General features: G+C 45.2%; 1 protein-coding gene across 1 annotated transcript; it reads right to left on the reverse strand.

Annotated features, from left to right (window-relative positions):
• Nucleotides 1–303: 303 nt before the first annotated feature.
• Nucleotides 304–6053, reverse strand: LOC110288339 (serine protease inhibitor A3B-like). The gene is given in 4 exon segments (XM_021154711.1): nucleotides 304–504; nucleotides 1969–2119; nucleotides 3073–3346; nucleotides 5414–6053. Coding segments are annotated over 4 exon segments (1263 nt in total). The 5' UTR covers nucleotides 6051–6053.
• Between the last annotated feature and the right edge of the window lie 14159 nt (nucleotides 6054–20212).

Genomic DNA, 20212 nt, shown 5'->3' on the forward strand with positions numbered 1-20212 from the left:
CTGGAACTTTCTGTGCAGGTATAAGTTTATTGACAATTTGCTCCTACCTATTCATTTTGGGTGATGAAGGTGGAGAACTCCATCTGGGAACTGGGAGAAAGACAAATTTCAGGCTCAGGAATATGAGCTACTGATGCCAACAGGACTGGAATCCTGACACAGACCATTCAGAAGCATCTGTGAATGTGTGACCACTAATGTTAGTCAAGGTTACAGTCCAATTACACGCATATTGCAGCCAATCAGAGGATGGAATAAAAAAGCACATCGAACTTGGAAAAAAGCCACACTACCTGGCAAGTTCTAGTTTTCTAAAGGGTCCACAATCTTGGCAAATGAAAGGAAAACCTGAGAACCTTTGCTGAAAAGAATGAACAGGCATGGCACATTAATTTTAAAAAGCATAGGGTACATTTTTGAAGATAGGAAGTTATATATGGCTCTCGAAGTGGCATCTACTTCTGTGTCTGTCTCAGTCATGTGCAGCACAGCCTTGTGGACCATCTGTGGGGAGAGAAACACATCACCTATTGGAGACCAGAAAGATCAGGATCAGGATCTGGAGCAAGCAGTGTTTGTTGTCTTCCCCTGCTGGGGAATTTCTTTGCTCCTTTCATGATTTCCAACCCTGGTTTCCCATGCCTCTGCTTGGGGTGTGAGATGAGGCATGTCCTGGTCTGCTCCGTGTCTGAATCTGTGCTGTCCTCAAATCACTACAACAGGAGGATGGGAGTAGGCAATGCCAGATGTTTTTCCACAAGCAGCCTCACAGCAGCCCTGCAGCAAACAGCCAGTGTGCTGGTAGCCAGTGCAGGTTTCTGTTGAGTTTTGGTCTTTTGCTATCTACTGTAAAGCTAGGTGTATACCCCCAGGACTAGGTTGTTCCAGAGAAGAGAGAGTCTACATGTAGACTAAGCAAACATATCCCCAAGTTATTTCTGATGGGCAAATAAAGATGCCATCAGCCAATAACTGAGCAGAAGGGACATAATTGGTGTTTAGGTTCTTTTGGCTTGGGATTCAAGGAGAGCCACAAGGAAGAAGAATTTGCAGGGAGAGGAAAGGGAAGCTACCATGTGTTCAGAATCAAGAACATGAGTCTCCAAGTGCTGTCCAGTTGGAGGTAAGAGAAGCCCAGATACAACATAGTAAGTAATACCTCAGGGTATTGATAGGAAAGTGGGTTCTAATAGCATTGAAGCTAGGTTCCTGCCCAGCTATTGTGTTGTCTAAAGCTTATTGCAAATATAAAGGTTTTGTATGTCTATCATCCCAGAACTTAAATAGCTAAGGTGGGGATAGAAAACTCAGTTGGGATTAAATAATTTCTACAACAAGCCTCAGCATCTCTCCTGCTCTAACTTCCTTGTGATTTACACCAGCATTGCACAGGGCATGGCTTCACATTTCCAGACTACCATGCCCTGGTTACACAGATCTCAGCCCAGGGCTCTGAGTGGGGCTGGGAGAGAAGAATAAGCACCAGAATAGGCTCTGAACCTAAGAATGCCATATGAGGGTCTAAGGGCATCGTCTCTCCCATTCTCAGTTTTTTTTTTCATCAGAATTGCTATTGATCCCTTGTTATTACTTTTACTGGTACTATCATGTGTGCTGGTGAAGTAGTAATGACCGCACACTACATTGAAAAAGCTGAGGCCCTGCAGTGGATTGTGGGTGGTTCTGCAGTGGATTGTGGGGAGCCCTGCAGTGCAGGACAGGCTGGGACCCATATGATCTAAAACCAAGCACAGACACTTTCCCCATCATTGACTTCTGGATGAGGTCAAGTCCTGATGGTAACAGAACGACTGCCTGTACACTCTGAAAGGTATATCTGGGCTACAGTTTATCTCTCTCAGGCATGAGGAATCTCAGCCATGCAGGTTTTCTCACACATTGAACATCCCCACATGCCCAAATGGTTTTTACTGTCTACATTCAGGATCCCTGTGTTTCTTGTCTTACCTGAGCGACTCTTATTTTTTTGTCTCCAGTGATCCCAGACAGGTCAGCCTGTTTGGAGAAAACTTCTTTTATACCCAACTCTGGAAGGATGTTTTCTAGGTTGTAGTGTTGGGACAAGGAGATCTTGGGTAGGTGGAACTCATCTATCATCCTGAGGATAAAAGAGAAGTGGAAGAGCCAGAGAAATCTGTGCCCAATCAACACAACTTATTACATAGGACTGCTCCTAGGAGAGGGCTCTCATTCTTTGAGAGCCCTCTTTCTGGAGAGGAGCCCTCTTTCCATCCATGCCCAGACCATGAGATTTTGCTCTTTCTAATGCATTAATTGTTCATCATGGACTAGAGTCTTTGCAGTGGACAGGCAACCTGCCTTGATACTAGCTGCTCCTTGCTTGAGAATGCTTTTCTCCTAGATCCACAAAATCCAGTCCTTCTCTATCATGCCAACCCTCAGTCTTTACCTAGTGTCCCTTATGTTCACATTGGACACTGCATCAGACTCCAGATTCCCTTCTTCTTGGTTGTCCTTTTCAACCTCAGCACTGAACTCAACCTGAACTTTAACGTAGTAAATAATGATTAGCTCTACTTTCTTCCTCCTCCTGTCTCTTCCTCAATTATGAGATAGCCCACAAGGATGAGAATTTTTGTTCATTCTTCTCTGATACTCTCTCAGAGTCTATGTCAGAGATTGAAACACAGTAGGTATTTAAGTCACCATTCTATAACTGGTGAATCAGTGGCTGACAAGGGGATGAGATTGCTACACAGAACACAGCTGGTTCTCAAGGTTGATATCTCACCACAATTCCCTCTGCTTTCCAAAAATTCTTTTAAGACTCTTGTCCTTTACAGCCTGTGAGAGAGGCACAGGAAATCTCATTCCTCATTCGAGCAGATATCATCTTGTCTACAACAAAAATTCCAGTAAAATCAGGCCTCAAACAACTGAGAGAGAGGAAGGGAATTCAACTCAGGTTTAACTGTTCTCTTCTGACACTTTAACCATTAAACTGGGTCTCAGTGAGAATCTGAGGTACAGGGACACTGGCTAGCTGCAGAACAGGGATCCAGGCCATTTCTGGGTCCTGTGGACACACACCTGGGCCTCAAACATTTCCTCCACTTCCTCAGGGTCTCTGGTTGCAAGCTGGCTTCCACCTGCTGCATCTTGCCCTGGTCAGGGAGGATGAACATGGCCTTGCCATTTCCTTTGTAGTTCAGCTCCACCACAGTGCATTTCAGCTCCTCATCCCGGAAGTAGGGTGTCCTCAGATCCTCAATTTTCATCATGGGCACCTTAACAGACCTCCTTCTGTTCACTATGAACTTTCCCATGTACGTGTCATCAGGGTCAAAGGGCACCTTCCATTTGCCTAAAGATGAGCCAAAACATCAGACTGTAACAGCAGCAGATACACTCCTCCTCCTTTCCATCTATGTTCAGCTTCTGAGTTGTGACTGCAATCCATCCATATTCAGTCACTCAGAATGTCTCTCAGGGTGGCAATATGCTAAAATGGAAATATCTTGGTATGTCGACAAACTGTTAACAATGGGGATCAAGGCTTAGTTGGAAAGGGAACTTCAAACACAGCTTAGCTACTTGAGCTCTTGACACTGTCATGGATCTGGTGTGCAGTGTGTCAGAGAGATGAGAGCGAAGGTGGTGAGACTGGAGCCTGGGGACAGTTGAGAATTCCACCTTCCTCTAGGAAACCCTGCCTAGAAAGCAATGGCTTGTGGGATAGGTTTTTGGGGAAACAGAACAGCACAGACTAAGTTCTCCAACACCATGATCAGTTCATCATTCCATAGATTGTGGCTAAGTAATGAGTCCTCATCCCACACATGGGCAATGGTCACCACGAAAAAAATCACAAGTTCACCTCAGGCTTTTGCCCAATTTCTAGTTTATGGCTGCTCAACTAATGTACACTCTGGGACTTGGTGATGAAACAATTTCTTATTCTTGGCATCTCACAGGTTAAACATACATCCCACCTCATACCACACAGCACTTGATCCTGTGTCCTGGGGAGAGTTAAGAAAGACATGTCCTGCAGTTCAACCCATTATATGTTGCTCTGCTTCTATCACCCCCCAGGCCACAACAGCTTTGGAGCCATCCTGCTCCCTGGCCTCCTGTCCTACTATCATCCTGTCCTCTGTGATCTGTCCTCCTGTCTTCTTGTCCTCTATCCTACTGTCCTCCTGTCTTCTGTCCTACTCTTCTCTGACACCCTGTCCTAATGTTTCTGTCCATTGTCACTATATTTTTCTGCCTAGAGCCCAGGCCTGCCCTTCTGTATCCTGAAATAACTTTAATTAGCACCAAATCCACCAAAGGTCTGGATACATCATGACTTCTCTCACACAGCAATATCTGTGCTATCAACTTGCTCCCTGGTCCCTATCAAGCAGAAAGTATTGGGTGTTGGACTCCTAGATTACCCCCAACTGCCCTTACCCATAATGTCTCCAGTTGAGTCTGCAACTATCATTGTCCCAAGTCACAGTAGATTAGTTGTCCCAGGAATGTGTCTTGGGAATTCTGACCTTTCATGTATTAATTTTACAAAAGTAAAATTTCAAGAAGCAGCCAGACATTAACCCAGAACACTGCCTGGCTGACATTTCCCTTTTCTCATGACTTTTCCCAGTCCCAGATTCTCCATGCTCAAAATGAGCTCATCACAGGCTCAGGGGAGAAGTCCTATATAGCAACTGCCCACAGGGCTCTTCACCACTTTTCGGTTAATGTGCTTTCCCCCTTAAGATCAGGGTAAATAGGTTTCTTTTTTTTTTTTTTTAAAGGATTTTATTTATTTATTATATGTAAGTACACTGTAGCTGTCTTCAGACACTCCAGAAGAGGGAGTCAGATCTCGTTACGGATGGTTGTGAGCCACCATGTGGTTGCTGGGATTTGAACTCCGGACCTTCGGAAGAGCAGTCGGGTGCTCTTACCCACTGAGCCATCTCACCAGCCCCGGTAAATAGGTTTCTTGAGGTCAAGAATTCCCAGCCCACTGGAACCCTGCTGGAGACCAAGGCTATCCAGAGGGATGGATACCTCATTTAGGAACATACAAGAAATGCCTGCTCTAGTCAGACTGAGGTATTCCATTTATGTAGGGAGTAGCCATGGCTTCTGCCTACTCAGGAGGGCTGGCAGTGGAAGACATGGCATTCTGATAGTAAGTTCAAGTCACAGCACAGATCACCTTTCTTAGACAGATGGCTCTGTGTTTCTGTTGGCATGTCCTAGAAATTATATCAATATCTAAAATAAATCTCAGTGGAGATGTAAGGGCTTTGTGTAATATATATAAACACGTGGCTCTGAGGCCTGAGCACCTCCTCTCCAGTGGTCAGTGTAAGAACACAGGTTCCCAGGAAGCATCCTCTCCCTCTATTCACCAACCATTCACCACTCTCACCTCTATAGAGGAGGTAATTCACCAGCACCATGGATGTACTTTCATCCAGTTCTGAGACCAGCTCCTTGATCTTCCCCTGGGTCTGATTGCTCACATGGCCATTAATGAGCTTTGTGGCCTCTCGAGGATGCTGGAAGTCTGCTGTGAAGACCTCAGCGTGGTACAGTGCCCTTGTCTTCTCCTTGAACTCTGCCAGGATCTGCAGGTGCTTTTCAACAAATAGGGCATTGCCTGTGCTGATCTGTTCCTGGTCCCCTGGATGACTTCACCTCTGTAGGAGGTGCTCAAAGCTGTGGTGGATGTCTGCCTCAGTGGTCTCTGTGACATTGAACTTGAGACGTTCTAGAATCTCTTCCAGGGTCTTTCCCTCTGCTCCCAGAGACAAGGAGGCCAAGGCAGTTGCTATGCCAAGTGGAGAGAAGACAATATTTTTATGTGGATTCTTCAAAGCCAGCTTCTTGTACAGGCTGAAGGCAAAATCAGTGTTGGTGGAGGCCAATGTGAGACTGTCCAGTAGTTTTCGAGTGTCTTGACCTTTCTGGATTTCAGTGTGCCTTCCCAGTTGCCCATCTGAGGAGCAGAAGACAGCAGGGCAGATCCCAGCCATTAGGATCCCCAGAGCTGCAATGAAGGCCATCTTCTCTGTTCTCCAGGCTGAAAGCAACACATATTTGGGTCTGGGAGGACCAGCTGGTGCTTTGAGCATCTCCTAGTTCTGTCACCTGGCTGGCATTGTGTCCTGCTCTGCTGCCCTTCCTGTCTCTGTGACTGCCCACAGGAGGTGCTCTGAACACTCAGATGGCAGTACTGCATCATGTGCTCACTACTACCATGGAGGAAGTGCTGTTGTGAAAGCCAAGTTTTCCATATAAGAGAACCAGACTCCCAGAATAGGAAGGTCATTCCAGCCTCATAGATAAAGGGAGAGAAAACCCAGAGCTGGACACAAGCTATGTGCTATCTTAATGTCTCTTCTCCCTTTTTGGATTGGCATAAGGACTGATTGGAAGGCAGAGAGCTCTCTTCCTCTGCATTTGTGCAATGCTCTATCAACAACCTCCAGTCCAGACTCAGGTAAGGAATCTTGGGTGAATTTTGTAAAACTGATTGTGTTGCATGTTTCCTGGAGTAATGAGATTAAATGAGAGAAAACACTGGAGACATCTGGCTCAGTGTCAAAGCCCTGTTACCTCTGAGAACACCAAATAGCAGGACCGACAGAGAGATGACCTTTCCACTTTGTCAGGGTACTACATGGGTTAAGGCTTGGAAGGCCTCCCGACCAGAAGAAAAGGAAAAATTTCAAGTCTCTGATATGTGTACCATAGTTCAATTTGTCTTACAGGTAGCTGGGTGGTTGCAAGGAAACATCTAGATCTTCTGGGCAGCCTTTTGTGTGGCCAATGACATAATTGCCAAAAGGATCTGGCTCATGACAGCTGTGTGGAGAATATCCAGAGGGCCAACTCATCCATTCTCCCCTTCAGTAGTGAGCACATTTGAATCTTGCCATCATGGTAAACATAACCACCCAGGTGTAGCCTTTGCCCAGGCTGTAGGGAAGTTCAAATGGGAAAGTAGATGAGAGAGGAATGGAAAGGCAAGAAAGGATAGGAAAGGGTGGGGATAAGATGGGTTATGGGAGAAGGAGGAGTGAGAAAGTGAGAAAGAAAGAGGGGGCAGGGCAAGAGGGGGGAGAAGAGGATAGAATGAGGGAGCCAAGGATAAGATGGAGAGTAGTGTAGAATGGAAGAGTGTAGGAGAGTTGAGAGCAGGAGAGAATGGTGATGATGCTTTGCCTCATGTCCCCAAGGCAAAGACATGTCTGAAGAGGAGCCTGGGTTTTCAGCTGCCTTCATCCTCTATCAGAAAGATCAACTATTTCTCTGGGAAAGCATTCAGCTTTGTTTTATTTCAAATTGATTTCCAGAGAAAACAGGCAAGTTTGCTTGTGTAGGACAAGACTTGGCTAAATGATTGAGCTTGTTTCTTTTCTTGCTAGGAGTGAATATAGCCCTTCTTCTTGGCCATGGATTTACCAGGGATTTGTGGCCTCTGACCCCAAGACATCTCCTGTCTGATGTGAGCATGTCAGTGATGCCACCTCTCCCAGAGTGACTCTGTCACAGTCCTGTCCCCTCCTAGATCCTACATCAGCACCTGGACTAGGCAAGGTCTCAGTACTTCTTTTCTGTGGAGGGTCAGAAGAAGCAGGCTCCATACACTTTCCAGGAGCATAGCTCATGGCACCTGTACCTTCCATAGCCATGAAGCCACAGACAAGAGAGAAGTTTTTATGCATTACAGAAATATCCTGATTTCACCCCAGTTCCCTAAGAATAAGTTATCACTTCTGCCAAACCAAGACAGCTGGTTATAACCAGTAAGACTTCCGGAGGAGACTCCTTTCTCTGTCTCCAGAGAGGTTTCCTATGCATTACCTGCAGACCTGAAGCCAGCTGCCAGTCTCTGTTAGTTGAGTCCTGATGTGGGGCTTTGCTGCCTTGTGGTGTGTTTTTCCCTCTCACACATTAATGTTCATTTATCCCCAGGGACTCCTCCCTCCTCTTACAAAATGCTGATCGCGATAAGCTATGCTCTGTGCTCACACTTGAGATGGACTGACAGACAAGATGGTTTGTGGTGAGAATGATTCACAGGCTCTATGTTGCAGAAACACCTCCTGGTGTGAAAATCCTTAAGAACGTTCTAAACACCAGGTGCACTGGATGTCCCCATTGTGGCTTCTGTTTCTGTAATAGTTCAGAGGTCACTATAGAAAAGAGAGCAGTCAAGACAAGAAGACAGTCCACCAGCTCTGACACAATTGTCACCAGGAGGAGCTAACCTTTGATCTGGGCTTTCCAAGTCACTTCATAATGGACACAAGTCTATGTCTGTACTCCTTTGTCTCATTGTGGAAACTCAAAGTACAATAAACACATCTCTCAATGTTTACAGGCCTTTGCTTGCAACTGTCTGACCTTCCTTTCTGCCAGAAAGGCGATTCCTGAAGGGAAGCCACCCGTGCTTGGCAGTGGAAGAAATCAAAAAGTCTGTGTCTTCAGAGACTGACTGGCTGATGGGAATTTCAGTTCAGTACACAGATGGGAGGCTTGCAGGTCCATCCTGAGTCCTCCTACCTTATCATGCAGTAAGATTCCTGTAAAGAGAATGTTTTGTGTACTGTATGTATGGAAGTATCATCTGTCACCCAAAAAACTGAAAGCATATTAGCTGAGGCAGGAGGTAGAAGGTGAGACTTTCAGTATGGAGAAAAGAAGTCTTGGATAGAATTGGGTGCAAAAGATCTTCACCTGGACTTTGATGAGACAGACCAAGAAACAGGTGAGAGGTAACCAGCCTCTTGGCAGAACTTAGATCAGTTTAAATGGAATTATTGAGTTACAACCTAGCTGAAATGATCTAAACTTTGTGACCTAGGCATTTTTTTCATAAATACTGTCTCAGATACATTTTTAGATGAACGGTGGCATTGTGGAACAGTTCACAGTTACAGTTCTGGCTCTAAGGAATATCCATGTTTTGCCTCCTGTGTGCCAGAACCAGTATCTGTGAGAATAGAAACGATTACCTCAGTAGATAACTGGCTGCAACCCCAATGCTAAGAATGGCAGCAGATGGCATTTTGAGCCTAGAGAGAAGGTTCCCCAATCTTGATGTGACTGCCTTTCTGACATACAGTTGGGCGCAGTGATGCTGAGCATATTTCTGAGGATTCTCTCTTTATGGGGACACACTTAGACTGAGACTCTGTCCTTAAAGTATTCCTCCCTGTATCTCAGTTCCTATACGAATGGACTGCTCCTCCTGGTGGGATTCTTCCAGACTCTTTCCCAAGTCTCTCCTATTTCCTCCTTCCTCTGAAGTTCCCTTCTGCCAGCTTTTCAAGGTTGCCTTTCTTTGCTTGCGCTGTCTCTCTCACTTGCTCAGTCCTGGGCTCTTTCCATTCCACAATGTAACTTTCTACCCCACTTCCTTTTCTCCATAAGTCTCTTTTCCACCTCAGAACTAGAACTGCCATTAAGACTCACCACATTCTTTTTGACTGTGATTTGCCTCAGCCACAATATAAGCTTGACAGTCTCAACAGGCAGGAAGTGCCATATTTGGTATCAGATTTTCATTGACCTTAACAAGTGCTGCCAAGGTGCCAGCAAGCAGTCTGAGACCCATGCTCAGGCATTCTTTGGCCTCCATTTTTGGCCCCACCCACTGTGCCCCATGCCATGTTTACCAGATCTACTTGGCAACAATCTAACATCCTCCCCAAGCCTATCAGAACCTGGGGCTCTGGCTCCCTGTCCTTTCAGTCTTGATCTACAGGACACGGCCCCTCCATGGACTCTAACCAAGTCTTTAACCTTTCCTCTGAATCATCCAAAGCAAGGCTACATCAGAGCATGGGGGCTACTTTATTAAAGCCTGAACTTGTCTTTGGCTCCACTCACTGAGCCTTTAGAGTCCTTTGGAAAGATCCATGTGACTCCTCCACAGTCACTGTGACATGTTGTGGCCCTATCATGTGCTCCTCCACAGTCACTGAGACATGTTGTGGCCCTATCATGTGCAGTAGGTATTCCACATGCTACATTGCATGATCTGCTTCTTGCCAACCTTCTGGAAACATCTGTTTCCTAATTCCCATTGCTCTAACATACCATGTATCCTGCCTCATGACCTTGGCTCTTTCTCTCAGCTCCTGAGAGCCTACGTTCTGTGTCCATTTGCACAGCTCAGTTGCTCATTCCCTTGAACACTTGGCTCATGTGGAGCTGCCTCACTTCTGCTCTTGCTGTCTCCCTGGTTGTTTTTCCAGATGCTTGGAATGCTATGGTGTGTTGGTCAAGCTTTCCCAGGGAGAAGGTAACTGCACAGGGAGATACTGTCCTGCCTCATGCTCTGCTTATGTCCCACAATTGTCATCAAGTGGATATGGATGTCCCAGCTGGTTCATGTACCCAGCTTTGAGAATTACATCCTGGGGATCCATGCCCCTGCCTGAGATCACAGGCACTTCCCTGACTTATCTACAGATCCCACTATCATAAACGAATTCCCCCGCAGTAGTGGTTCCTCTGTTTTGTGGTTCCTTCTTGCCAGAATTTGTCATCGTGCTAAAATCCTCCCTGATGCCATTCTTCCAAGTGATCTTGGGCAGTCTGGGACTTTCTGGAGTCCAGTACATATCTGTGTAGTTGGAGCCAAGAGAAGCTCAGAGTTCTTAGAATCTCAGCTTGCTGGGAAGCCTCTTGTCATCAGGACCTCTTCCATCAAAGGGACCAGGCTGTACCCATCTGTGTATGAACATCTGCCCTAGTGAATGTCCTGGCTTGCTGATAAGACTGAGTCTTCATTCTCACTACATTAACATCCATAAGCTCTTCATAAACAGGTTTCTTAATTGATTCACACATTCATGCCAACATTCATTCATTCATTACTGCTCTGCATCCAGATCTGACCTGTATGCAGAGGATAGGCAATGGGCCATAGCTGCTGTCCTTGAGTCTTGGCCCTAGGAGGTAGAGACAGACAAATGGAGATTGTGATGGTGTGGTACTTGCTATATTGTCTGGCTGATGGCAGAGCATATGAAGTCCAGATTCCTACCCAGTCCTCATTTCCCTGTGGCTGGCTGAGGGTTCATTGTGGACAATGTATCCTACAACGTCTCCAAATCTCTGGACTTGAGCTGAACCTGCAGAGTGCACTGAAGACTTGACAAGCTGCTTAGTTCTGCCCTGAGCCCCTCCTAAAACAAATCCTCAACACTGAGGACAGGCAACATGGTAGCCTGCATCGTCCTGGCAGCATCTTGACAGACATCTGCCCTGTAACTGTTCTCCTATTAGAAGTGGCAGAGGGATGATGAGAACTCTGAGAGGTTAATGCAAATGCAAGTACCTTGAGAGAAGAGGACAGAGGCAGGCAGGAGATCCAGCAGGCTGCCCTGAGGAGAATCTTCTCTGCTGAGGAATGTAGAGGAAGGGAAGGGGAGGGGTTTCAGAGGTTGTGGGCACATGCTCCTGGTTTATAGCAGGGTTGAGCAGCATCCCTGTTCCCTCCTTACACTCCCCTTGGTGTGCTTCTGGAGTGCATGTGTAGTATTGGAATAGTGTGTGTGTGTGTGTGTGTGTGTGTGTATGTGTGTACATGAGTGTGACTTAGGATGAATTATGTCCTAAGCAGCTAGCTGGTCATCCATGAATCCACATTTCATTAAAATGAATCTTGTCTAAAAACACTCAGTAGATCAGCATGTCCCTGACCCAGAGGTTAGTCCGCAGGGAGGCCATGGTAAGCTGGACTTCTGCTTATACAGAGATTGAGTGGAGGCTGCACATGGCTTAGAGTCCCCAGCACAAACATGCAGAGGACAGCAGTCCTGCCCTGCCATTTCACGTGACAGCTGGGGAACAGGGCCCTTTTGGAACAGGGTTAGTGTTCAGGGTGAGGGTCAAAACAACCTCTCATCTGCTGTTTAATACACTGTCGATCCTCAGTTTCTCCTCCTGCCTCCTCTCTGCTGCAGGATGACATGAAGGTCACATTTAGTGACACACACATCCAAAGCCACTAGAAAATGCAGAAAGCCAGCCTCTTCTGGTTTCCCTTTCTGCACAGCACATTGTGAATGCCTGCTGCTCATTCCTGGGACTGACATGTCTTGTGTCCACGGAGCTGCATGGCTGTTAAAACATGTCCTATCTGCTCATCCCGTGGGCTCTGGTGCTTTTAGCACTACGATGGCAGGTTACAGATCAATGTAATGATGAAGAATACCAGTCAGTAGGACCTAACACTTGGATGCAGAAAAATGAGTTTGTACCTTAAAGAAGATGATAAACCTTAGCAACTGTATCCCTGGTCCTTTCTCAACTAGCTTGGGGTCAGGGATTGAGTAAAAGTGACCTGGTTGACGATGTGCAGAGAGGAGTGTGAGAGCCACGTTTCCGGTTCTTCCTGCTCTTCCTGCCAGCAGCCCTAGGCAGTCTACCTGAGTCCCAGCAGCCTCAGTTGTTTCCCTGGGAAACATATGTGTTGACTATGACAGTCATATATTTCCTTTTTTATGTTCTGCTTGTAGCAACTGAATATCTCAAGTTTAAGGCCAAATGCCCCTTGTTCCAACCAAAAGTGTGCAAGACAAAAAGTACCTCAACACCATTATACACAACAACATATTTGTCTGTTTTCAACATATTTGATACACACACACACAGGTGTTTGTATGTTTGTATGTTTATATAGACACACTCATGTACACATATTCACACATGTATATGTACCTGTGTATATATGCAAATAAATATACACATGTATATACACATATATATGTACATGTAAAATAACTGCACATATATATGTTTGAACTCAGAGTGTGACATATATTTAGAAAATGCCCTATCAATGGGTTATTCCTGAGCAGGTGTATAATGTGTGTTCATGTGTATGTCCATGACCACAACTCTCTGCTTAATTTTTTTATACTGACACAGCACCTCACAAGGTTTAAGTGACCTTAAACTCACTGCTAGATATTTCCTCCTTGGCCTCAGAAAGAGGAATGGATGAGAAGACACTTAACATGCTCCTATTTCTCCTCAGAATGAAAGTGCGAGGCCAGGGAAGTGGCAAGGAGGGACTGCCAAGTCCTCCTCAGCAGGCCTGGGGGTGACAGAGAGGAGCTTTGCTCCCCACTGCCAAAGGTTCTAGTGAAGCCTGGTGTTTGATCCCTCTATCATGTTGTATTATGGTTCCCATGTCCCAACAACACACACACAACTTCACATCCAGGAATTGTGTCTTTCCTCTCTGCCTAGTCCTTTCACATCATTTATTTTCCATTAATATATTATTTATTTACATTTCAAATGTTATCCCCTTTCCTGGTTTCCCCCCCCAAGAACCCCTTCTTCAGAGAACCTCCCCTCAGGACTCACATTTCATTCCTGTCTGGGCCAGATTTCCAGTGTCTAGTTCCAAGCTATGTTAGTCACAGATGAACATATTTCATATCCATTGATAAGTCACCCATCCCTTGCTCATAGCTCTACACAACCATTAGAACACCCTTTATATTCATGAATTCCCCTGTTCTGGACATTGCATCTCTATAGGACACATGATAGGCCCTACTGTGTCTCGATTTTTTTCCCCTGTGAGCATATTGGCAGGCTCACAGGGCAGCAGGAAATGGCACATCCCTTGTTTCTCTAATGCAGTAATAGTGTGTGGCCTGAGCAAGCTCTCATCTTCCATGCATGTGTTGGAGGACACTTGAGTCACAAGCCCTTTGCCAACTATGAGAAGCATGGTGGACACAGGCTGCTGTGACTGCCATGCCCTTATTCTTGTTCCTCTGAGTACCTGCTTACAGTGAGATTGCTGCTTCAACCTCTCCAAAGAGGCTGCACCATTCTCCATTCCTACTGTTGCAAAGGAAGGTTTGGAATTCTAGCCTTGCAAGGCTGAGCCAACCACATATCATCTGAGTGCTCTTCATATGATTGGATTTTGAATCAGTTTCTATGGTGTGGCTGCGGGGGCTGAGGTAGTGTGAGGGTGGCAGCCAGGATGTTGGTGGTTATTATAACTATTATCACCACTATTACTCTCTATCCCATAGTCCTGCATGGCAGACATTCTCTAATCATTGATGACACCTTGGCAAAGACTTCTGTCAGCTAGCTGGTTTAAAACATCAGGATGACTTTATGTCCAAGTTTCATTAGACCCAGTATGTCATTGGCAGAAGCAAGCAAGAAAGGATACTTGGTGTCCTTGAGACCCTCTCAACTGCTTCCCATTGTTACCTTTTAAGAAATGGAAGCTCAGCATGTAGAAATGACTGAGCCATGCAGGAAGTTCCCAGGCAGTGAACTGCCATGAACAGCAATGCTTCCAGGCTCCTATCTTTCCCCTCCACAGTCTGTCACTTCTACTGCATACTGGGTCTCCCACTTTAGAGGCTTCTCCACCAAGTCAATGTTTGGTTGCTGTCTTAGTCAGGGTTTCTATCCCTGAACAAACATCATGACTAAGAAGCAAGTTGGGAAGGAAATGGTTTATTCAGCTTGCATTTCCACACTGCTGTTCATCACTAAAGGAAGGCTGGACTGGAACTCAAGCAGGTCTGGATACAGGAGTTGATGCAGAAGCCATGGAGGGATGTTACTTACTGGCTTGTTTCCCCTGCCTTCCTCAGCTTGCTGTCTTATAGAACTCAAGACTGCTGGCCCAGGGATGGTACCACCCACAATGGTTCCTCCCCTCTTCATCACTAATTGAGAAAATGTCTTACAGCTGGATGTTATGGAGATATTTCCTCAACTGAAGCTCCTTTCTTTGTGATAACTCCAGCTTGTGTCAAGTTGACACACCAAAACACCCAGTACAGTTGCCAAGAGACATCAAAATATCAGCTCCCAAGGAATGAGAAGTAAATGCTGATATCTAGGTTCTGTACCCCCTTAAGAGATGGACTCACACGTTGGCCACAGGTTCCAGAGCCATCCCATGGACACCATGAGATTTATTCACCTCAGTCTCCCTAGATACCTGCTTAGAGGCCCAAATTGATGGATGGATACAGAGGGTCCATGTCCCTACTTATGGAGTGCATGTGATTTCTGGCTCAGGATTTTGACCGACAGGTAAGCAAAGTGTCAATAGATGGTTACTTTCTCCCTGGGAAAGCTTGACAAACACAGGACAGCATTCTAAGCATCTAGGAAAACAACCAGGGAGACAGCAAGAGCAGAAGTGAGGCAGCTCCACATGAGCCGAGAATTCAAGGGAATGAGCACTTGAGCTGTGCAAATGGACAGAGAACTTGGACTCTCAGGAGCTGACAGCAGGAGTCAAGGTCCTGAGGCAAGATACACTTGGTAAGTTAGAACAATGGCAATGAGGGGACAGATGGTTCCAGAAGTTTGCCCTGAAGCAAATCATGCAATGCAGAGCATAAGATTCAGCCTGCATACAATTGGGCCACAACATGTCTCCGTGAGAGTGGAGGAATCACATGGATCTTTCCAGACCAGTCTAAAGACTCAGTGAGTGGAGACAAATACAAGTTTCAGCTTTAATAAAGTAGACCCCATGCACTGATATAGATTTGCCTGGGATGATTTAGAGGGAACATTAAAGACTTGGTTAGTGACCATGGACCGGCTGTGTCCTGTAGATCAAAGCTGAAAGCAGAGGAAGCCAGAGGCTCCAACTTGGGAACAGCTTTGGGTGGATGGTAGCTTTTTTTCAAGGTAAATTTGGTAAATATGGCTCGGGGCACAGTGGATGGGGCAAAATTGGAGGCCAAAGGAAGACTGAACATGGACTTTGAAACCACTTGCTTGCACCTTGGCAGAATATGTCAAGATCAGTCAGCCTCTGATAATCAAATGTGGCATTTCTGAATGTTGAGAAATTTTGTCAAGCTTTTATTGTGGCTGAGACATATCACATCCAAAAGAAGGTGGTGAGTCTTAATGGCAGTTCTAGTTCTGAGGTGGGAAAGAGACTTAAGGAGTCAAGGAAGTGGAGTGGCAGAGTGCAGTGTGGTATGGGAAGAGCCCAGCACTGAACAAATGAGAGAGACAGAGCAAGCAGAAGAAAGGCAACCTTGAAAAGCTGGCAGAGGGAACTTCAGAGTAAGGAGGAAATAGCAGAGACTTGGGGAAAAGTCTGGAGGAATCCCAGGAGGAGAAGGAGTCCATTAGCTCAGGAACTGAGACAGGGAGGGGTGCTGTAAGTGCTTTAGGGACAGAGTCTCAATCTGAGGGTGTCCCCATGAAGAGAGAATCCTCAGAAAGATGCTCAGCATCCCTGGGAACAAGCATCCCTTTACTCAGCATGGAGTGTGCAGCAGTTCAATGGGGAGGTGCCTGAAGCATTCGATGGACCTTTGTGTAATAGGATCTAAGACTATAGAAAGACAGACAGAAAGTGTGTGTGTGTGTGTGTGTGTGTGTGTGTGTGTGTGAGAGAGAGAGAGAGAGAGAGAGAGAGAGAGAGACTCCAGTGATCCAATGAGGCAGACAGACACTGATGAGGCAGGTACACAATGTCAGGTAAACAACTAGGGTTGGCGAGATGAGTGGACAGAGTAGAGGGATGCCTCACTTATGGTTACTACTGCTGTCATGAGACACCATGACCAGTGAGCAAGTTGGGGAGGAAAGGGCTTCTGTGGCTTACACAATGTTCACCATTGAAGGAAATCATGACAGGAACCCAAACTGGGCAGAAACCTGGAGGCAGAAGATGATGCTAAAGCCATGGATGGGTGCTGCATACTGGCTTGCTCTACATGGCATGTTCAGCCTGCTAACTCACAAAAGACCAGGTCCATCAGCTCCAGGATGGTACCACCCAAATTGGACTGAGATTTGTCCATTTTTGTCCATTAATATAATTAGGAAAATGCCCTACAGTGTTGTCTACAACCAGATTTTATGAAGGCATTTGTCAGTTAATATTCCTTCCTCTCAACTTGTCAATAGTTTGTATTGAGTTGGCAGAAATCTAGTCAGCACATGGCACCTCAGTGGATAGGTTTTACCTGTGAATGGTGCCCAGTGTTCTCTCCTGGTTTCAAAAACAAATGTAAGCCAGGAAGCAGTGATGTCATCCAATTAGGCAACTTCATGGCTAAATAGAAAGTTTTATTGTGGATTCAAGTCACTAAGGCTCTCTTCCTCTCCCCCTCTGCTCTGTCTCTCGAGCTCTCTCTCCTCTTTCTTCTCCTGTTGTGGCCCCGTGTGTGTGTGTGTGTGTGTGTGTGTGTGTGTGTGTGTGTGTGTACAGTGGGCAAGAGAAGAAGTAATATGTCAGAGAGGAAAAAGGATTTCATATGACATCATGGTAAGGTGCATTGTGCTGATTCAGGCTGTCTGCATTGAGGGAGAACTAGGTATGCCCACTTGAAGTAGCAGATTTTGTGAGNGTGTTAGGGTACCTCCTGGAAAACAGGATTGCACTATACATGATGTTCTTTTCAGATATGCAGAGACCCACCATTAGGCTTTGTATATCCAGCCTTCTTCTTAGGACCTGCACTTCTATTTCGGGGACAGTGGCTTTGCACCTAACTCCTGCCTGATGAGTGTCTCTCATCCCACTGTTGACACACCATCAACAGCTCTCATCCTAAAAGCAATATGATCCTTCATTCTGGAGCCATTTTCTGTGACAGTGATCAGAGAACAAAGATCTATGATACCCAAATTCCATGTTGCAACATAGAAGCAGTTTCACAAAAACTTTATAGCTTTACAAAAGAAAGAAAGCTACAAATCAAAGCAAGTTTAAAAGGCATGATTGGATACCTTGGAGAAGCAGCGGCATCAACATAGCGGAAGCGTCTTTCTAGGCTCATGATGTTATATGCTGTCCTGCTTAGCTCTTGGGTTGCAGTTAGATGCCTGCTAAGTTAATAGACTCTGTTGTCACAGGGACACACAGGGAGGCAATACATGTGTCTTCCATAGAGACAGAACTCAGCACATATCAAGGCAATTGGCCTCTGAATGGACCTGCAATGTACAATCTCTCTATAGAACTGAAATTCTCATCAGCCAGTCAGTCTCTGCAGACACAGACTCCTTTTAGAGTTCCTGCATTTCCTGACATAGGCAGCTTCCCTTCAGAAATCTGTGGAGAGCAGGTCTCTACTTAGAATGTGCCCATTCCTGACATAAAGGATGGTAATACAAATGCAGACAAAGACCTGTCAACATCGAGACAAGTGATTATTAATCTGTGCGATCATGGACATAGAGTTGCATTCTTTTTGAAGTGACTTGGGAAGCCCAGGACAAAGGACAGGTGTAGCTCCTCCTGGTGATAAGTTGGTCAGGGCTGATGCCCTGTCTTCTTGCCTTGACTGCTCACCTGCTCCATACTGACCTTTGAACTATTACAGAAACAGAAATGAGGACATCCAATGTTGTTTAGAAGAGTCATAGAGGTTTTACCACCAGGAGCTGGTTCTGCAAGACAGAGCCTGTAAGTCCTTGTCACCATAAATCATCCTATCTGTCCATTCCCAATCTGAGCAGAGAGCATGGCTTGTATAGGCCATCATTTCCTAAGAGGAGGGAGGAGTTCCAAGATATAAATGGGCAGCAGTGTGTGTGTGTGCGTTAAAAACATTTAAGGAAGGCAGAAACCTGCCACATCAGGATTCACCTAACAGATACTGGCAGCTTGCTTTGATTCTGCAGGTAAGGCCCACAAAACCTTCTCTGTGTTGAGAGAAGAAAGAGCCATGCCAGGACTGTGTGCTACTGGCTATCATCTTGGTTTGGGGGCAGTAAGAACTTGTTCTTTGGCCACTGGGTTTGAATCAGAGACATTTCTGCAGTGCTTAAAATTCTCCTTTCTTGTCTGGGTCTTCATACCTATGGAAGTGGCAGGTGCCATAGGCTATATGCTCTTGGAAAGTGAATGGAGCTTGGTCCTTCTGACCCTCCACAAGGGGAAAGTTTTGAGACATTGCCTAGGCCAGTGATAATGTAGAAGCCAGGAAGGACAGGACTGTGACAAAATCCCTGTGGGTGAGGTGGCATCAGTGCCATGCTCACATCAGACAGCAGAAGCCCCTAGGTCAGGGATCACAATTCCCTGGTAAATCCATGGCCAAGAAGAGCTTTGTTTCTCTCCTAGAAAGAAATAAATACAACAGCCACTGAACCAGGTCTTCTCCTACACAGAGAGACTAGCCTGGTTTCTGTGGAAATCATTTTGGATTCAAAGATGGCTGAATGCTACAAATGTAGAAGGAGGCCTAGGACTAGCCCATGTGTGTTCTTTGGTTGGTCATTCAGACTCTGAGAGCCCCAAGGGTACAGGTTAATTGACTGTGATGTCTTCTGCAGGGTTCCTATCCCATTTGGGGCCAGCAGTTCTTATTCTATTCTTCCATAACAGTCCTGAGCTTGGTCTTATGTGGGTCCCCTAACAACTGGAGCACAGGCTATACTAAAAGCTTTTGCCTACAAATCCTTAAATATTATCAACCTTTGGCCTTGTGAAAATGAAGCATGTTATCCATGGCTCTACGAAGATGAACTAGTTTTCTCTACAAGATGTACAGTGTCAGTCTTTTGCCAAGCAGCTCTTCCAAAGGAGGTCTTACCATATGTTTCTCAAACAATCATTAAGGGGACAGGCCTCTATGATCTTCTCAATATTTGAAAAAAGATATACATATTCATCTGATATTTGAAGTGTATATTTCAATTTTACCATGTGGAGTGCTTAATTTTTAGTTAGATTTCTAGAAATTATTGTATTTGTTTGGTTTGTAGTATGTCAATAAAGAGCAGCAGGGAATACAGAAATGTTTAGATTGAAAAAATATTATGACAAGTGAAATTGTTTTCTAGAAAATGTCCACCAATATCTACTGAAAATGAACAAGATGAAAACAAATATTACTGTGGGATAGCATTGAACTGAAAAATAATCTAATTTTTAGGGAATTATAGACTAAAAATATGAATTCTGTGACCATATTGTATCATATATGTCCCAAATGGAAGGTTTGTCATAAGGCCAATTATAGGTTATAAACTTTAAACTCAAATAACTCACACTTTTTTTTCTGTAAATAATGTAACTTGGATATACATGATCACTCCAAATCAAGCTCAAAACCTGAAATACAAATAGTGAGATATATGATACCAGGGTTATAGATACATTCAGAGAAATATAATAATGATTGTCCTATAGCTAGGACAGATTTTCATTGTATTAATTTATGAATTT

This window comes from Mus caroli, unplaced genomic scaffold, assembly GCF_900094665.2.
Source record: "Mus caroli unplaced genomic scaffold, CAROLI_EIJ_v1.1 scaffold_6643_U1_1, whole genome shotgun sequence".
In the NCBI taxonomy this organism is placed as follows: Eukaryota; Metazoa; Chordata; class Mammalia; order Rodentia; family Muridae; genus Mus; species Mus caroli.